The sequence below is a fragment of the Leptosomus discolor genome, chromosome 16 (assembly GCF_034619465.1).
Source record: "Leptosomus discolor isolate bLepDis1 chromosome 16, bLepDis1.hap2, whole genome shotgun sequence".
Classification (NCBI taxonomy): domain Eukaryota; kingdom Metazoa; phylum Chordata; class Aves; order Leptosomiformes; family Leptosomidae; genus Leptosomus; species Leptosomus discolor.
The window spans coordinates 7,115,135-7,134,068 of NC_141406.1; the positions used below are offsets into that span (position 1 = coordinate 7,115,135).

At 39.5% G+C, this 18,934-nt stretch overlaps 1 protein-coding gene across 3 annotated transcripts in view; it reads right to left on the reverse strand.

Annotated features, from left to right (window-relative positions):
• Positions 1 to 18,934, reverse strand: part of HIRA (histone cell cycle regulator) — a 39,838-nt gene that overhangs the window by 16,811 nt on the left and 4,093 nt on the right. For all 3 annotated transcript variants that reach the window (XM_086473914.1, XM_086473913.1, XM_086473912.1), the window contains exons 2-12: positions 14,216 to 14,278; positions 13,352 to 13,462; positions 11,474 to 11,564; positions 10,862 to 10,956; positions 9,930 to 10,025; positions 8,451 to 8,611; positions 7,391 to 7,558; positions 6,746 to 6,859; positions 4,934 to 5,004; positions 1,850 to 1,955; positions 229 to 456 (exon numbers count right to left, since the gene is read on the reverse strand). In XM_086473914.1, coding sequence (XP_086330040.1) covers positions 229 to 456; positions 1,850 to 1,955; positions 4,934 to 5,004; positions 6,746 to 6,859; positions 7,391 to 7,558; positions 8,451 to 8,611; positions 9,930 to 10,025; positions 10,862 to 10,956; positions 11,474 to 11,564; positions 13,352 to 13,462; positions 14,216 to 14,278 — 1,304 coding nt within the window. The remainder of the gene's footprint in view (positions 1 to 228; positions 457 to 1,849; positions 1,956 to 4,933; positions 5,005 to 6,745; positions 6,860 to 7,390; positions 7,559 to 8,450; positions 8,612 to 9,929; positions 10,026 to 10,861; positions 10,957 to 11,473; positions 11,565 to 13,351; positions 13,463 to 14,215; positions 14,279 to 18,934) is intronic.

The following is an 18,934-nucleotide window of genomic DNA, read 5'->3' on the forward strand; positions in this document are numbered from 1 at the left end:
CCATCATAGAAATATCCATAGAAATAAGCCTTTTTCCACATAGTCTTACTTCTGCTTAAAAGCATTTTAACTTTTCAGCAAGTCCCAGGAAAGTCAACTGAACCATTCCTGGGTCGAAAGGTGCCATTCAACACAAATAAGGAAGCAGAAATTTGTTTTATCATAAGCACTTTGATATTTACCAGCTTAGTACTTGACACTATAAAGTGACTATCCAAGAACACCTACCTTTCTAATGTCTTCCAAACTTTCCCCGTTAACCATGCTTGCCACTTTGGGAGCTGCTGTCGCAGTCCCAGACGCTTCCCTAATTGATGCATTCTTCTGCTCCACCTGCTGCTGTTGCTGTCTCTGTTGATACTTGAGCATCTCTGGATTCTCAATAATGGTGGTAGATAACTGAGCTTCAGTCATTATAGCGAGACTTTTACCATAGGTGGACTGATGAATGTTGCTCTGTGGGCGTTGAAAATGTATCACACAAAGAGTGACTACAACTGCTAGCATGACATCTCTAATTGTAATGGAATCACACAAATATAACAATCCATAAAATGCAAATGCCCTCTGTATCATTTATACACTTGTATTGGGTTTGCATGGTGGGGTTTTGGTAGTAGGGGAGGGCCTACAGGGGTGGCTCCTATAAGAAGCTGCTAGAAGCTTCCCTGGCTCCAAGACGGACCCACCTCTGGCCAAGGCTGAGCCAACCAGCGATGGTGGTTGTGTATTTAAGAGGGGAAAAGCCTCCAGCAGGGGGAGGAGAGGGATGCGAGAAACACCTATGCAGACACCAAGGTCAGTAAAGAAGGAGTGGGGAAGTGTGCCGGAGCAGACATTCCCCTGCAGCCCATGGTGAAGGCTATGGTGAGGCAGGCTGACCTCCTGCAGCCCATGGGAAGGACTCACACTGGAGAAGTTAGTGAAGGACTGTGTCCCACGGGAGGGACCCCATGCTGGAGCAGGGGAAGAGTGTGAAGAGTCCTCCCCCTGAGAAGGAATGAGCAGCAGAAATTATGTGTGATGAACTGATCACAAATCCCATTCCTCATCCCCTGTGCCACTGGTGGGGAGGAGGTAGAGAAATTGGGAGTGAAGTTGAGCCCGGGAAGAAGGCAGGGGTGGGGGGAAAGTGTTTTTAAGATGGAGTTGTATTTCTCATTATTCTGTTCTGATTTGATTCTAACAAATTAAATTGATTTTTTTCCCCCCCAAGTCAAGTCTGTTTTGCCTGTGACCATAATTGGTGAGTTATCCCTCCCTGTCCTTGCCTCAACCCACAAGACTTTCATTGTATTTTCTTCTCCCTGTCCCACCAGGTGGAAGAAGTGAGCGAGTGGCCACATGGTGCTTTGTTGCCAGCTGGGCCTTAATCACAATAATCATTTATACACCAGAGATTTTTTTTTCTTTCTTTATATTTTCAGCTAACACTAAATCAATACGTAAAATAATTGGAATTCAAAGCTTTAGTTGCAAAGAGCAATGACAGAAGAGAGTCAACAGCAATCTGTGTAAAAAGACTTGCATATATGCAAGTCAAAGAGTAATTTTAAAATGCTTCAAAAGCACCCACTCCTTGTTTCCTCGGCCAAATAATTACCTCAAATGTATAATGATGTGTAAGCAAGTGGATGTTTTCCAAATAGACTTTCTTTCCAGAATAGAAATTATCATCACAAATTCATTTATTGACTACTCTTTTTTAGTGATTTGGAAAGTAGACAAGAACACATTTTTCTGTAATATGGAAGTCAGTCACTACACACTTCTATAAATAGACCAATATTTTAATTGAATCAATGCATCCCTTAAATATGATCACAGATTCTCTCAGTGCTTACTGTACCTTTTCCTCCTCACTGAGTGGATCTCCAAGTTCATCCTGGGAAAAGTCCAAAAACGCCACTGATCCATCCATGGAACACACCAGGATACCGAGTCCGTTAAGGGTCCTGAAGGAAATAAAGGTCCATCTTTGTTTTAAATCTCCTCCATTGATGCAAAGGGGTAATACAATAAATTGCTCAATAGAAATCTTAGCATAAGGTTTATTATCACAGCAACTACTGATGGAACCAAACAAGTGGGACAGCAAGGAGACAGGGTGATGGACAGTAGAAGTCCGTGTGCTGATATTCCCTTGGACGCTGCACACAGGAAGGTGGCATTAGAACAATACACCTATCTATGGCATAATCAGCATCATGAAAAACTTTCTGTAGGGGTAAAACAGAATAGTGTTCACAATGAACAATGTGAGAAAATTATAAATGTACCTGCTTCAAGATGTACAAAATTTGTGTGCTAATGGAACTAGGTGAAGAAAGGGGCCTTCAGCAGAGAAGCAATCGATACGCGTCTTTTAAGGCCCTATAAACTGCTGTTTGGGGCCCATGGAAGATGAAGTTTCATCATGCACGGGAAACAGGTAACAGTCCATTCCCATAAAGAGCTTACAGTTCAAATAAACACGATAGGAAGAAGAAGGGATGAGACTCTTAAAAGAGAAGCTCTATATGCCTCTTCTGTATCATCATCATCATCTGAAGAGACAGCAATAAAGCAAGATGTGCACCTGAGCAGTGCAAAAATCTCTGTACTAGGCAAGAACATATGTTTGATTTTGTTATTGTTTATTACTTGTGTTTTTAAGCAAACTGCACGTGTTCTTGTATGTGGTGATATATTGTAACCCTCTTCTGGAAGTCTCAAAAGGTTTTCTTGGTAGAAAAGAGAGGAGAAACTACACATTCTAGTCTCAATGGAACAATAACGTTCCACATATAACCTATTATCGCACATTTGAAAAAAAGTGATGAGTTTTGACTACTAATCCAGTAACCTAGAATCACAGAGCTCACAGAGACAGTGACATAGTGGTTTACAGATGACTTGTTACAGAGAACAGAAGAGGAAAGGGAAGCAGGCAGTACCCTGAAGTCCTATCCAAACTAGTACAGGAAGGCTTAAAAAAAAATAATCCATTACACACATCATGGCTACAGGTGTTTGAAAGCATCTTTTTTCACCTTGACTAGGTGCCCCGATAGCATCGCATCCAGAGAAGTTAGCCTCAGCACCATGTAACTAGGTTAATGATCACTACTCCAAGTGAGAAAATTATAAAATCTTGTTGAGAGGTTTCTGCTTGCTTAGCAGACAAAAATTGCTCAGCTCCTATTGACCTCTGAATCCAAGCAATTGTTCCATGAAAAGATAATCATGTTCAGATATTATAATAATAGACCCAAGTTTAAAAAAATGAGACAGCTATAACAATATAATAGTCTCAATTTTCTCTGAATTTACTCAGTCTGTTTTCAGAATGTTTCTGGGAACATTCCATATTATTGACATTTTAGCCATACATTTCATTTTGTAAACAGGATATAAAATAACAAGCTTAACGATGATCCTTTGTCTCTCAAATGTACCACAAAACCATTTCCTCAGAAATTGCAAAATGTTAACCAGCTATTACTCCCACTGACTTTATGCCATGAAAAACGTGCAAATTGAAGATGAAGAAATAAAAAACACTACAGGAAATCAAAGCTATTCAAAGCTATTGTACTACAACAATAGCAGCACTTCTCAGGAAATATTCCACTTACTGGCTTTCTAGCCTTAATCTATTAATGAAAGAAAAATGTTTTGGTTTTGAAAACTTGTTGTTGTGCTTCACTGAGCTTCATGGCAAAATCCACATGGCACACAGAAAACAGGAAGCTTTACAATTGTGTGCTTTAAAATTTACAGCATAAAGCCACCAAGATTGTTACACCTATTAAGGTAGAATTTAAAAAGTTAGGAAATGCTAGAATTAAGACAACCTATGTAATCAGCTGTGTGCCCATCGTTAAAATATATTAATCTTTTCTTGTACAGAACCCTTAACTCTGTAAATCACCTGATGCACAGGTGCATAGGGTTTTTTCAATACCATTTACTGAGTGGTCTCATGGTTATTTCTCCCGTATTATTCAAGTCTTGCAGTGAATGAAGAACTATTACCATCTGCCTTTTTATGACTAGGCCTCAGGAAAAAAGCAGGAGAAGAGGAAAGAGGAAAACAAGATTTGGGACAGTAGACTGCTGGGAAAGTGGGTTGTCCAACCCAACCCAAATCGCTAGAGAAGTACTGTGGTCTCTTGGGAAAGCTCAGCACTTGCCCTTTTACTATGTCCTGTGGTTGGTGGATGGGGTGTGGTTGGGTGTAGCAGGTTCATTATCCCTTCTCTGAGACTTCCTACAGGACCAGCCTCTGTGACTCCAACACAGAGCAATTTACACCCTTCATATGATGCTGCAACAAGACTGTATAACTACATTTTTACTAAAATCAAAAGCTATTGCATTTACCTTTTTTTATACATTAAAATCCTTCAGGCAATTCAAATGATGAGTCAGTAGTGCATGTGTGTATAAACTAGTTATATATACAAAATACTAAAAAAACTCCTGACTTTCTCTTTTGGTGTATTGTGTCCGCAGGCATGAAGGAAAGACTGGCCTCAAAGATTTACCTGAATTTGTCATAACTGTATAGTACAGTATAGTACAATAACTTTTCATAGATGTAACGCACATAAAGCTTACCGAGTCCACCATGTTATATTTTAAAATACATGTGCTATGAAAAAAATTTCAGAGAATCATAACAAGCAGGAAACCATTCCACAGGTATTTTACCGCATCATGTTCTAAATACATCTGGTTTTATTCAGTTTTAATGTTACACAGTCTCGGGTGACCACATGCTACTTGCTAATGTTATACCAAAGATGTTGAACCAAAACATTCAGGAGCCAATTACTTGTGTTCCAACAGCTACAATCTGTACTGTTTTAAGGAATTTCCAGTTAATGTGTATACCTAAAGTTGACAGCAACACTTTGGCTTTTGTAACAAACAGCAGAAATGAACTTACCAGGAGATGTCCATGATAGACTTGTCAAACAGCTCATGTATGACAACTAAAGGTCGTTTCAGACACGTGAGCTTAAAACAGAAGAAACAACACTTGGAAATTTAGACATTCTATGCTACCACAGATATTACTACATTAACACTCTCCCAGACTCTAACAATATTCACCAAACTAGATCTGGCCAGCAGATAGCTGTATGCCTGCTGGTATATCTGAAGCATGTAGTTACCCATTCCACTACTTGCATAGAAAAGCTTTGGAGAACAGCTGACATACAACCCTACCCTCCTTTCTGAAACAGACTGAACTTCTTCTTAACCAACTTTTCCTTTATATCACAGTCATAGAACACTCTCTACCACTCTAAAAGTAATTCTGCAGACGCTAAAGACAGCTTCTATTCTAAGCTTTACTGAGATGTTGCAAACTGCCAGCACAAGAGGAAGACAGAACAAAGATTAGGTTTCCATGCCCTCACTCAGACTACTTGCCTAAGTAAGTGAAGCCTATCAAAGGCAAAGTGAATTTGACTCACAATTATTAAAGAGGATTCCTCTACACTTATAAATCAGCTTAGTAATAAAGAACTAAATATGAAATCTCCCAGTAACCTGTTCTAAATCTAATATTCTAAGCTCTTTAATGTTAAACCAATGAACTTGAGATCTATAGTATATAGTACAACCGAAATGAGGCTGAAGTCAATGTGGTCTAGGATGTTTCACGCTTATAGGTTCACAGATGTAGTGCAGTCGTCATCTTCAGTAGTTAATTCTTTTATATTTCCACAGATCTATGTTGTATACATAGCTATTAAGCTCTTCAGGGCAGAGAATGCCTATAACTTTGCATCTCTGTAACATCTAGTATAACCTCAACAGGCACTCTAAATGAAATCACAGTATAAATAGAAAGTAAAATATACTGAGAGTGATACTTTGATATGGGTATGCCCTGGTAGCATTGCCAGAAACAGATTTAGTATTATGCATTCAGCAATTGATGGATAAATATCACACTGGAATCTATAAATAGTAGACTGCAGTTAGCAATTCATGTGTTCTGGCACACATTCTCATCACAAAGCTTTACAAATCAGTTAAATTTATTCCCTGTCCTTTGCAGTTGCCAAACAACCCATCTTGCATTTATAAGTGTGAGAATAGCTACTCTTCTCTTAGCCAGAATAAGAATTTTAGTGTAGATTTTAAAGTAAAACCCAAACTAGATATTGAAAACTTGAAAGTATACTTAAAAAGCTCATTCACTTTCACATTCCTTTCCATAGCAAAGACAGAAGCTAGGGATTGAAGCCAGAACAAAGAAGAAAGATGAGCTGTATACATGCTCAGAAACAGCTATCCCGCGCCTGCTATATTCTCCTTGTACCCATAAAAGCAAGACTAACAAAGCTAGACTCTAAGAGTGATTAATGGATAGGTGGGCTGAACACGGAGAAAACAGTAAAGTCTTTTTCTTAAGAGACTCACAAGGAGAACAAGAAAAGACATAGGAAGAAAACAGGGCTGAATTATGTTTATTAACTGTAGTAATGCATTATTTCCTTTAACAGCTCCTCCCCCTTAACAGGGCAACATACTCTGCCACTGGCTTCTAGCTGCTTTTGGCTTTAGAGAAATGAACCAATACCAATCTACTTCCTTCCCCCCACCTAACCCTGTAACAGAGAGAAAAAACAACTAAACATAAATCTAAATATAAGACCTAATGCTGTACATGTGAACTTTGTGCTAAACCCCCAAGTTATTCAAATGACCACATTAGTTCAAAGGTGGCAAAAAATCCACTCACCCAGACAGAGAGAGATCGATCCTTACTACCAACAGCACAACAGCAGTAGGGACAACTTGACTTGGCGGAGCTCCCATTCTTTTGTTTCTTCTTGAAGATTTTTGGATTGAATTTCTGAACAAATGAGATGTCCCAAATTTCATTATAGCAATTACATTTTAGTAGGAGATCTGCTTTAAAAGCAAATTTTCCACTTCAGAGTGAAAAATAAATATTTCATAGAAACAAAGTTCCAAACCAGATTCTATAAGAGCACTGACAAAAGCCACATATGCTTTCTTAAGGGGCTTTCTAAATGCCTTCACAGGAACAGCAAATAATAATAATTTTACTAATGATCAGGAACCCACGAAAAACCTAAGTCACTTTAATCAAGTCACTGAACAGCTAACAAAGCTGGTGTTTGGCATTCCTAACATGCTCCTGTACTCCCCCTTCTTATCTTCTTCACCTTCCAGTTCTCTTACCACAAGAGCAAGCTGGTTGCTTCCAATATGTAAAGTTGACATTTTTTAATCACCACCATGCATTTGCTTTACTGATCTTGACACCTATCTTCACCTCTTGTCCCATTTACACATAAAATTATCAAAAAGAACATACTAAAAGTTTTACTTCAGGGATAAATTACTATCACTCACTCACCACTACTGTAACCGCCTTCCGATGGCCTACAAAATCCATGTTGGTTTTCCATCCATCCCTCTCAATGATCTGAGCAGTAGGTCCAGAATTATTCATGGCATGAGCAGAAACAAGATAGTGACCATCAGGTGACCAGCTAAGACGCAACACATGAGTTGTCCCTCCACACTGACAGAAAAAACATACTAGAGCTTTAAAAGTGTTTGGCAAAGGATTTTTAATACAAACTATTTAAATTTTAGATTTATGGAATATGATTACAAAGTAAGTTTTTTATGAATATAAAAGAGTGACATTACATACAATTCAGACATGTTTATACAGATGGTCTAGTGTAACTTATGAAGCCCTACCCAAAGGGGAAAAAAAGAACCCAGAGAATTTTTTTAAAAGGAAACAAAATATAAGTCTTTTTGGACACTGTACACTCAGTATTCATCACAGTCCTCGTTAGTCACAGGGCTGCAGCATACCAACGGCTAATAATGAGACTTCAGCTTGCAACACCAGCTCACACATGACTTTAGGCATTTACAGTCTATTACGAAGAGTAATTGCACTAATCACAATACCATAAGATCACTGCCAAACACTCCACTCACTAAGCACCAGCTTCTGTCCCCAGAAATCTGATCTCTTGATCAAAGTCATCATGTAACAGCCCTATGATGCCAGATCAAAGATCCCTCCCAAGTACTTATCTCATTTCTGATAGTGGCCAATAGAAGATGCATAGGGAAGAACGTAAGAACAATGTAATTAGTGTGCCAATACTTCCTTGGAATAACCTTTCCATTTCCAGGAATTTACTTAATTGTTTACATAAGCCATGTAAGCCTTTGGCACCCACAACACCCAATGGCAACCAGGGTCCCAATTTAATCACATTGTGTGGGAAAGTAGCTCTTTTTTTTTTTTTCCCCCCTTTTGAACCTGCCATCTGACAGTTCCATTTTGTCACTGTTAAATTAACTGATGTTCGTGCGGAATCAGAGTTATTAATACGATTTTTGTTCATTCTATAGGAATTCACTTTGAACAGTCACACATTCTGAAGTACCTCATCAAAGGGTTTTGTGATACTGGTTTCCAACTGCCAGTCCATGGTCCGCCACACCTTCAAACTCCGATCATCAGCCTGAGAGGCTATATATTTTCCAACAGGATCCCAGGTCAGCCCTTTCACCAAGCCAGAATGCCCCTTCAAAGTGGCAAGAATTTCTGCGCACGCAAAAATTGAGAATAGAGAGTAGTTAGTGATGTCTCCTTTAGGACAGACTGTTGAGGAGATTTACAAGACCTTTTTGAAGCACATAATAAATATAACTTCCTTTAACGTACAAACAACAACATATCAACCAAACTGGAACCTGTGCTTAAGCTAAGAATGATATTTAAAAAAGCGGTAAAGAGAACTCTGGCCAAAATAAGGGCAAAACTTTATAAGAAATAGATCAGAGTAGGAAGATCAGCAGAGCCCAGGCACTTCAGAACAGCACTTTGAAGCTATAGAAAGCAGCAGCTTAACTGGAACTTCAGTTAAACATTCACCCTTTCCTCTGCACCCAAAGATTATCACAACAAATTCAGCTTTGTGCACCAAACATGAACTAAGTCAGTCAAAGTTGTGACCGAACAGACACACAAGCCTGACAGACCTGGTAACCTGCTTTCAGTCCATCTCTTGCTTATCAGACTATGAGAGAAGAGGCTGACTGTACTGCACAGGCTACACAGCTAGCTTGAAAGTCTAAACACTCTGGTATCAGGAGTGGAAGCAACCCTAAAATAAATGGCAGTGACTAGGCACCACAAAATGGAAGTTTCAACCTGCATCAAGCTATGTGGTGAGAAGCAGACAAAGTCACCTGCTCCCTAACTGCCACAGACCCTCGCAGGTCAGCTAAAGCTGTCCAGTGCACCAGCTGCACCTGGCAGCATGGTCCCTGAGAAACAGAGGCCTTGGGACTGTGTGAATTGCCAACACTGCAGCAATAGAAGGAGGAAAATGGCCATCAAATGCAAAACTTGAGAGCTTCTGCTACTGTGAGGCTCCCCTAGTCCTTCCTTCCTCCCCTTCATCATGTAAAGTCACACCAGTTATTAAAAGCAGCATTTAAAATGGGGTAAATAAGATAATGCCCACCCCCAAAGGCAAACGAACGCAAAGTCCTGCAGGTACAAAGGCAACAGGGGGGGAAAAAAAGGCGTATATAGATGTAATATCAAGCTGAAGTTGTACCTATTTGGGATTTTGCAGAGAAGGCGAAAAAGAAAATACGTGTAATAATGACCTTCCTGTAAAATCAGCAGCACAACCTGAATACAGCTGTTCTCTACAGCAGAGTGGAATCCACCGCTCATTGCCATCCAAATTTGGAAGGAGGACTGACTCGCCAGATTGCAAGCGTGTCATCTCAAAAGACAGACAACTCATTCCCACATAGAGATTTTCAGAGTCAGTGAAATACACCCATGAAGGGAAGAGTTTGTCACAAAGTTTTACGTACTTGCACATCTGAAAAGTAAGAATTCTCACCTGGAAATTTGACAGCATTCCAGATGACGACAGTGTTATCCACACTACAGGATGCCAGCCAGGCATCATGTGGAGACCATGCTACATCCATGACATCTGTTTAAAAAAAGTTTCCATTTAAGACATTGATGGCAATCAGAGCATCTAAAAATCTTTTTAAAATGAACTTATGTGGCAACATTTTTTCTACGACCAAGAAATGATTATCATCTCACTAGAGTGGAAGGTAAGAAAGAACATAGCAACACTCATAGGGAGCGAGGCTCTCCGACTTACAATATTTATTGGGGAAAAAGAAAAAAAATCCAAGGCAGAGAATGCAATGTTTAGTGATTATAGGAAGTACCAATGCCTGTATGAAGTACTTTGGTTTATTTTGAATGAAAAAGCAACAGCAGCTATTGCAATACACTCACTTTATTCCAACACACAGGAGTGATCAAAGTGATTTCTATCTTGATTTTAATCATAGCTCATGTTAGCAGGTGCAAAATGCGTTCGAAATTATCTTGTTTATTCATCTTTTGCATTGCTCTTTAGTTTTTTTTCCTAAATAAACATTAATATTCTTTCATTTACAAAAAGTTTACCTTTTGCCAACCAGATTATTCACTGCAAATGTGAATATTTATTTTAAATAAAAATACAGTTCAGCTTCCTTTATTCAGATTCATTTTTAAGCTAGCAAGTAGCAAAATATAAGTTTCCTAGTTGCAAGAAGTTTTCTTCTACATTACTGGAAGTCACTTGTATGAAAATTGGCATCTGATTAAAAACAACAGTTTGTTTTAGATTTGTTATTGCTGCTCTTAAAAGTAATTACTGACTTGTCACCAAATATATACGTTTTGAGCAAGAAAATGTGACCCAGAAAAAAATCTTTTTTTTTCAAATACATGTTAATTATGTTCATTCAACATCTTTTAACTTACCCCCTGAATGGCTTCTGAGAATCGATACACACCTCCACTGCTCAACATTAGTAAGTTTACTACTAGAACCAAACACAGTGCTAGGTCCAATGTACCTAATTAAAATAGAAACAGTTATCAACAGAACCACCTCAAGTTCTTCAAACTTCCTTTCTAAAGAAAATCAGCTGCACAGTACATTTCTCTTCTGTAGTCAGTTATTCCTGCAATGAAAACTGAAGCAAAAACTGCATTTTTTTTTTTAGAGAAAGTAATTCCCATTATTAAAAAATTAGCTACAATAAAATGCATACCTTATACAGACAACAAAAAATGGTAACATCTAAGATAACTCTTCAAATCTCATCAGGAAGCTTTCTTCAAGGACAGAAGAAAATGCCTCCACTCCTCGAGGAGACAGACTCCCCATGTAGACACACACTCCAGCCCAAGAGACAGAAGAGACCAAATATCCAATACCAGTGATGTGGTGTCACAGGTTTCAGCTCCTTATGCACAGAGGCAGAGCAGTGAGCTTACAAAAGGCCAGCACAGGAAAGAAACACTAAGAGATGTGACAGAATAACCTACTTGAAATAAAACACAAAACTGAGAAAGAAGAAACATGCTTACGCAGCTCGTTTCCACACCATAATCAACTTGTCATCTCCCCCTGAAGCCAAGTAAACTCCATTGTTTGACCATCGCACACAGTTCACACAAGCTGAAACGTAGAAAAGAAAGTCTGTGAGGTGAAATATGAGAATAAGCGGTTCTGGACTGGGGACAGAGTTCATAATAAGCAAAACTTGACAGGAGATGTTTAGGATTTAAGTGTGCTTTTTCCACTCTAAGCAGTTACTCTGTCTGCTTTAGATAAATGACTTGGTACTTATCTTTCAGTAGCAGTTGAGGAAATTCTTACTTTAAAAAAACCTACTCCTTATTTAAAAAAAAAAAAACTTCACCAAAGGTATCTCAAAAGAAGAATGATTAGTGTTCTCTAACGAAGGAAACTGCTTGTGCCAAATGAGGTGGGATTAAGAGGGCAAAGAAGGAAAGATACATCTCGAAGAAAAGAAGGGACAGCTTGTTCAGGTAACCCTACTTCTTCCAAATGTAATGTGCAATAAATCCAGAATAATTTAGAACTATAACAAATACACTTCATACCATATTTCCTTTATACTTATTTCTTCTTGCTTGATGTCCTAGTGGAGACTAGTGATGAGTGGTGTTCCTCAAGGGTCAACATTGGGACCAGAGTTATTTAACATTTTTGCCTGCGACACGGACAGTGGGATCAAGTGCACCCTCAGCAAGTTTGCCAACAACACCAAGCTGTGTGGTGCAGCTGACACGTGGGAGGGAAGGGATGCCATCCAGAGAAACCCTGACACACTGGAGAAGTGCAAACCTCATGAAGTTCAACAATGCTAAGTGCAAGGTCCTGCACCTGGGTCAGGGCAATCCCAAACACAGATACAGGCTGGGTGATGAGTGGATTGAGAACAGCCCTGCTGAAAAGGACTTGGGAGTGCTGGTGGATGAAAAACTGAACATAAGCCAGCAATGTGCACTCGCAGCCCAGAAAGCAAATCACATCCTGGTATGTGTGCATCAAAAGGTGTGTGGCCAGCAGGTCAAGGGATATGATTCTTCCCCTCTGCTCTGGTGAGACCCCCCCTGCAGTGCTGCGTCCAGCTCTGGGGACCCCAGCACAAGAAAGACATGGACCTGCTCGAGTGGGTCCAGAGGAGGGTCACGAAGGGCTGGAACACCTCCCTATGAGCACAGGCTGAGAGAGTTCGGGTTGTTCAGCCTGGAGAAAAGAAGGCTCTGGGGAGACCTTATAGTGGCCTTTCAGTACTTAAAGGGGGCTACAGGAAAGGTGGGGAGGGACTTTTTATCAGGGATCATAGTGATAGGACAAGGGGTAATGGTTTCAAACTGAAAGAGGGAAGATTCAGATTAGATACAAGGAAGATATTCTTTCCTGCGAAGGCGGTGAGGCACTGGCACAGGTTGCCCAGAGAAGCTGTGGCTGCCCCCTCCCTGGCAGTGTTCAAGGCCAGCTTGGATGGGGCTTGGAGTAATCTGGTCTAGCAGAAGGTGTCCCTGCCCATGGCGGGGGGGTGGACTAGATGTTCGTAAAAGTCCCTTCAAACCCAAACCATTCCATGACTCTATGATTCTCCTGCCCTATCTTTCAGAGCTCCCCAGTTCCTCAGAATGTGCATTACCAACTACTTCATGGCCACAGCTGGAAAAAGCTCATGGGAAGAGATTTCCAAAGGTATCTGTATTTCTCTGTACATTTTCCCACATTTTAACAACTTTTTCTGCGGAATATCTAAAATTGTATATAGCCAAATTATGAGACCACACTGCTGTATTTTATTCATTCTTCACCACTGGACAGGGCATGATTTTTGAATGCAATGCTTAAGCTTTGGCAAATTACCAACAGCCAGTGGAAAAAAAAAAAAGTAAAAAAAAAATCTTTGTTACCTAAGTGATTGTCCATCTGACAAAGCATCTTGGGAATATTTTCATTCTTTTCATCTTCCTCTTTCAGGACAGGAGCCATATTCCAGATCACAACTTTCCCAGAATCCTGACCTGTAAGAGAACAAAAACCACACATCCCTTTTTAAATACATGTAAAAAAGCTTTTCAACTTAATCCTAGCTCCAGAACAGATGCTAAAACTTAGTGGGAACTCTGGAAACATTTGAACACAGATGTCATTCTGACACAATTACACCAAGTCAATAGTGGTTTATTTTTCTTGAAGCTATTAAAAATAAAGTTATACAGCCTTGTTCAAAAATCATTCTATACATAACTGACACCAACTGTAGGGATGAACTACTTATAATAAAGTAGCATTTTAAAAGAGAAAAGATATATTAAAATCCTAAATTGCAATTATTGTAGCCAACATAAAAATTATTCACTATTGTGATCCAAATAATGTTTTTGCATATATTTCTTGAGCTGTTCCATTTATGTAATTGGATTTTTTTTGTCCCAATAGCTCTACTATTTAGCAGATCAGAAAGCCCAACTTCACACTCAGTTCCGCTTCAAATAAAAAAGAAATTCAGCCAGTATGGCCACAACTCAATTATTGCAGCTATTATCTCAATGATGTCCAGGAGGATGAGAACATCAGAGAATGTAACCCTGCCTTCTGTAGTAAAAACAGCACATTTCTATACATTTTAATGACTTATATCTCTAAGAAACAGATAATTATGTAAGTGATGTGTTTTTAAAAGGGTCAAACAGATTGAACTGTTGTGAGGGCATGAGATTATTATTATAGCCCAAAATTCTGCCTTCTGTCAGTCCGCAGACATACCGACATACCTTGTCCTCCTGTTGCGAACTTGGTCCCATCTGGGTGAATGTCCACTGAAAATATTGGCTTTCCTGGAATTAGAGAACAAGCAGCAATGTATTGAATTGCTTTACAGTCAAGAGAATGCAGTAATGCCAGAAGAACCATAACTCTTCTGGTCAGCAAATAACTCTTCTTTTAAAAGCTATAGTTGTAAGAATTACAGTTGAAAGCAACCTGATGACAGAAATGACAGCCTATTAAAAGTGTATATGGAAGTTATCACGCCATAACAAACTAGGGATAACCAAGGATATGCGAAATGCCTCAAAGCAAAATAATACCACAAAGCAAGTACCAACAAGGCAAAACTGTATTTGAGTAAGGAATTTCTTCCAGGTTTCTAGAGTTCATTAACTGATGACCTGAAGCAATTCTGGTTTGGTTTCTGTCTTTGGTTGGGTTTGTGTTTTGGTTGGTTGGTTTTTGTTTGTTTGTTTTTCCAATCCTCCCCATCTCAGACTGCATCTCTTGGTCACACAATGACCTGTCTCAAATTCAGACTCTGTTGTTACGAAACTCTTCTACCCAAACCCAACGACTAGCTTTTATTTTTATGGCTTCCATATAGACAGAGGAAAACTAACCAATATTACTCTTAAACGCTTCAGTTCTCCATATGCTACATCTTTCAGAAGTAGTAATTTTATGAAAACATAAACTCTATAACAAATAACTAACATAGTTGGGGAACAGCTCTGGAAACCAGACAACCCTCGCTCTCAGCCTATTCTGCTCCAACCGCTGAATCACATACACCCTCCTATACGTTCACAGGTCTTTTAACCTTTGCAGGAAGAGAAGGAAGAGGGGAGAAGTAAGCTTACTGCCTTTCAGTGATGCTCAAAGAGCTACCACTAAGGATTACTTGAAGGAACACACATGTGATTTCCACATTCAAGTAATTTTTGGCAGCTGTCCCAACCCTTTCAAACTTGCTTCTGCAAGCAAGATCACATACGTGGCAGTATAAAATAAGGCAATTTATCAAATAGCCAAAAGAACTAGTACCCATGTACCAAGATTACTCGATAAATTTCCCATCTATGTCAATTCTTGCACTGTACCTTTATGATATGTGAAGACACAAATGATAAAACCTGGAGAATTTATCCAGTAATAGGTTTTATGCTGCAACTGTAGCATCTGAATTCCTTGATACTAAATTACTAACAAAACCCTCATCCAAATATCTAGCATTTCTTACTTTTTCATGGATATGCATTTTGCTTCATGTCAACTTTTACTCTCTTTATATTGACTTGTTTTAAGGTTTATTTTATTTGGATTTATATCGCAACTCTGACATGTGATTCCCCTTAAAATTTTTAGAGGCAGCCAAGCAAAGACCTTAAGTACAGTAAGATGGCACTCAACTTACATTCCTTCCAAGTCCTTTAGACCGCATAAAACACATAAGCTGGGACTTAGCTCTGGCTTTTCTTCAGCTTGCTGTGCCTGATTCTATCTTTTATTCCACTAACTCGAATGCAACATAGAAGGCTAAACTGAACATTTACAGAAGCACAGGAAAGGAACAAACATTCATTTTACCCTTCCCAGGATGTGGAAGTTTCCTTAAATTAAACCAGTGCATCATTTGAAATAGTTTAACCTACTGACACTTATGGAAACATGTCATTCTGTAGACTTATAGGTGGAAGAGGCTACCTTTTCAATCTGCATCAACAGTCTTTGGCAAGACAATATACTCTCAAACTGGCCATTAGACACGAAGAGGAGAGTGCTGCTTCTAGAAGTTTTAATTGTACTAATGAAGCTCATTTTGCCTATGTATCATTCGCACCAAAAGGAAACAGTTCCCCAGCAAATCAGAAGGAACAGTGACCTCTAACACAATCAATAATGAGAAGGAATTAGGGCTTCCAGAGCCAGCATGACACCTACGAACGAGGCTTCAGAGTTTAGGTGGTTTGTAGTTTAACAATACTGTATTTAAAATTGGTTTAATAGATGCAGCCATCTCATACAGGAAGACTCATTCCTCCTCTGTTTCAATTCCACCACCCTTCCTTCCCAAAAGTGTGCATTAAAAAGTAGCCACGACCAAAGCACACACTGATAAGTTTTTCTGACAGACCCACTGGCTTCTCATTATTCAGGCAAAACAGATATGCTATACATTAAAAAAAACCCACCATTAAATAAGTCATTGCCCCCATTGCTTTGCAAAAATTCCTGACACAATATAATTTTCCTTTCCTTTCCTACGTGTTTAAAACTATCATAGCCTCTCCAATTTCTGCCTTACCTTAACAGCACAACTCTATAGAAGCCGTAACATCGGCTCTCTTCCTCCTTCTGGGCAAAGTTTTTGCACAGATACACAAATGGGGTTGATGAACTTCAGCAAATTATTTTACTTATGGAGCCAGAGGTAACTTAGCTACAAATTCACCATAAAAGCTTAGTTAGCCACACCAGGGAAAATGTCCACCTAGCCCAGTACTCTTGTGTTCAGAAACCAGCACTAGATACCTCCCTAGAGATCTGTACAATTGTAAGGACCAACACTTCTTCCTAGGATAATCTTCCAGCTCCAAAAAATTTCTCCCTCTGACTTCTTGAATCAGAGGCCCTCAACAGACTTTTCGTCTATAAGTTCAATTGGCCATTTCTCAGATCCATAATTAACATTGACAGCCCCCAACACAGAGATCCACCACCCAGCCACGGACTCTGCGCAGAACCATCTACTTCATGTACCCTGCACCTGCCCTCTGTTACTTCAACATCCCTTAATTCTTGTACAGGAGAACAGTGAACAAAAATCGCTTGACATGCACCTCTTTTCTGCTGCTCACAACTCTACATGCATTCATCACGTCTCCAGCTCAGTCCCCTCGCTCCTAGCCCAAAGAGTCCTACTCTACTCGGTCATTCCTTTTATAAAAGCTGTCTCACACTTTTGATCATCACGGTCACTCCACTACGAGTCTCTTTCAGTTCTCCTGCATTTTATGACATGGAGGGGAACTGGCATTGAAGATGGTGTTCAAATGCAAATGATCCATGTATTTATATAGTAGGATAATGTTTTCTTTTTAGGTTTTTTCCTAGCATAAATTTAGGTTTCAATCCAATGAGCACTGAACAAGTATTTTCATAAATTATTATAATCCTGAAAACTCAGACCTCAGTGGAAGGTGTGGGTCACAGGGCATTATCTCATATGTGAAGTTTAAAAAGGGTATGGACTTTGCACTCAGGAAAGGCAGCGGTAATAAATGAAGTCCTCAACAACAAATCAAGTTTCTACGTGGCTCAACTGAGATCCAGGAAGGGATCTTTTTCCACAGGTAACTAATCATACACAATGATCTACCCAGAAAACTTGGGCTTTTCCGCAGAATTTGCCTCTAAGCTTAAAGCACAATGACTTGTGAACATGAGACCCATCAAATTAATCTCCTATAAGAGCCAAGTAAATATTGTTTCCATCTCATGAATAATTCCTAATAAACTAGTCTAGTGTCATACATCTCAATCTCACCAGCAATGTCCAGGTGCATACAGTGGTTAACCTTTAAAGACGTGCTTTTTCTCCCTAGAAACATTAGTTTACTAAATCAAGTTCTAGGAGACTTCCAGGAGTTTGTACAGATAAGAGGCTTCCATTTTCCATAGACAGGAAATCTGTCAAACTACACCCAGCCTCAACCTGTCACACCCTCCCTTAACAGACAGTCTGCATTAATCAAAATACAAACAGCAACTGCAAAATGCCATGTCGTATACTGGCGCTATAGAATATTTACAAGTCAACCTGGATGAAATACTATTTACAGGTCAGTCTGGATTTTATTTAAAATGGCTGTGGGTATTATTCCCCACATTGTGTGGGAGCAATAAAAATCAAACATGGACTGTTCAGTTGTTTAGAGACCACAGTTTTCAATTCACAACGTTTTCACCGTGCTTTTCTACTCCACTGTAAGCTGAAGTAATTTTATGAGTGGAAGAAAGCACCAATTTAAGCTGACAAAAGCAAACCAAAGAGGGAAGCAACTACTTATGAACTAGCTCAGGACCACAGGGCATCAGGATGTCGTTCCTGGCTCTGGCTGCAGTGACCTGTTGGTGAAGCCAAGCGTAGCCAAGCCCTGTTTGGATGCCTGCAGGAAACAGTAACTACCGGATATAGGAACCGGAGCTTCTACCACTTCAACTAAAGAGATCATTCGCATCCATTTTTCAGGCAGTAATAAAGCTACTGCATGTTTCAGCACCAGAAAGCGTAGAGACTCACGGTGGCATAATCCAGACTACAGAGCACCTAATTCGAACCCTTCGGCCAATCCTCAGAAAGGCATTGCAGCTTTACTATTTAGTAGAAAGCAGCATATCAACGTCACAGTTCCTATCTAGCACAAACACTGCATGAAGTTTCAAGACAGTTTTGTCACATATTCACATTCATGAATATAGAAAAAGGTGAAACACACATGGAGTTCACAGCGGCACACTCAAAGTTTCAACATTAGTGGTAAGAGGCATTGGAACACCAATGCACTGACTTAGAAAGGGAAATTTTCCCAGTGTCCTGCTCCAGAGCTCTGTGTGCTTTTCTTGGCTACTGAGAAACACAGGGCTTGTCCTGATTAAATTAGATCACTTCAATTTGAAAAAAGAAATCACTAGTAAAGCTACCTGCTTATGAACCTGTA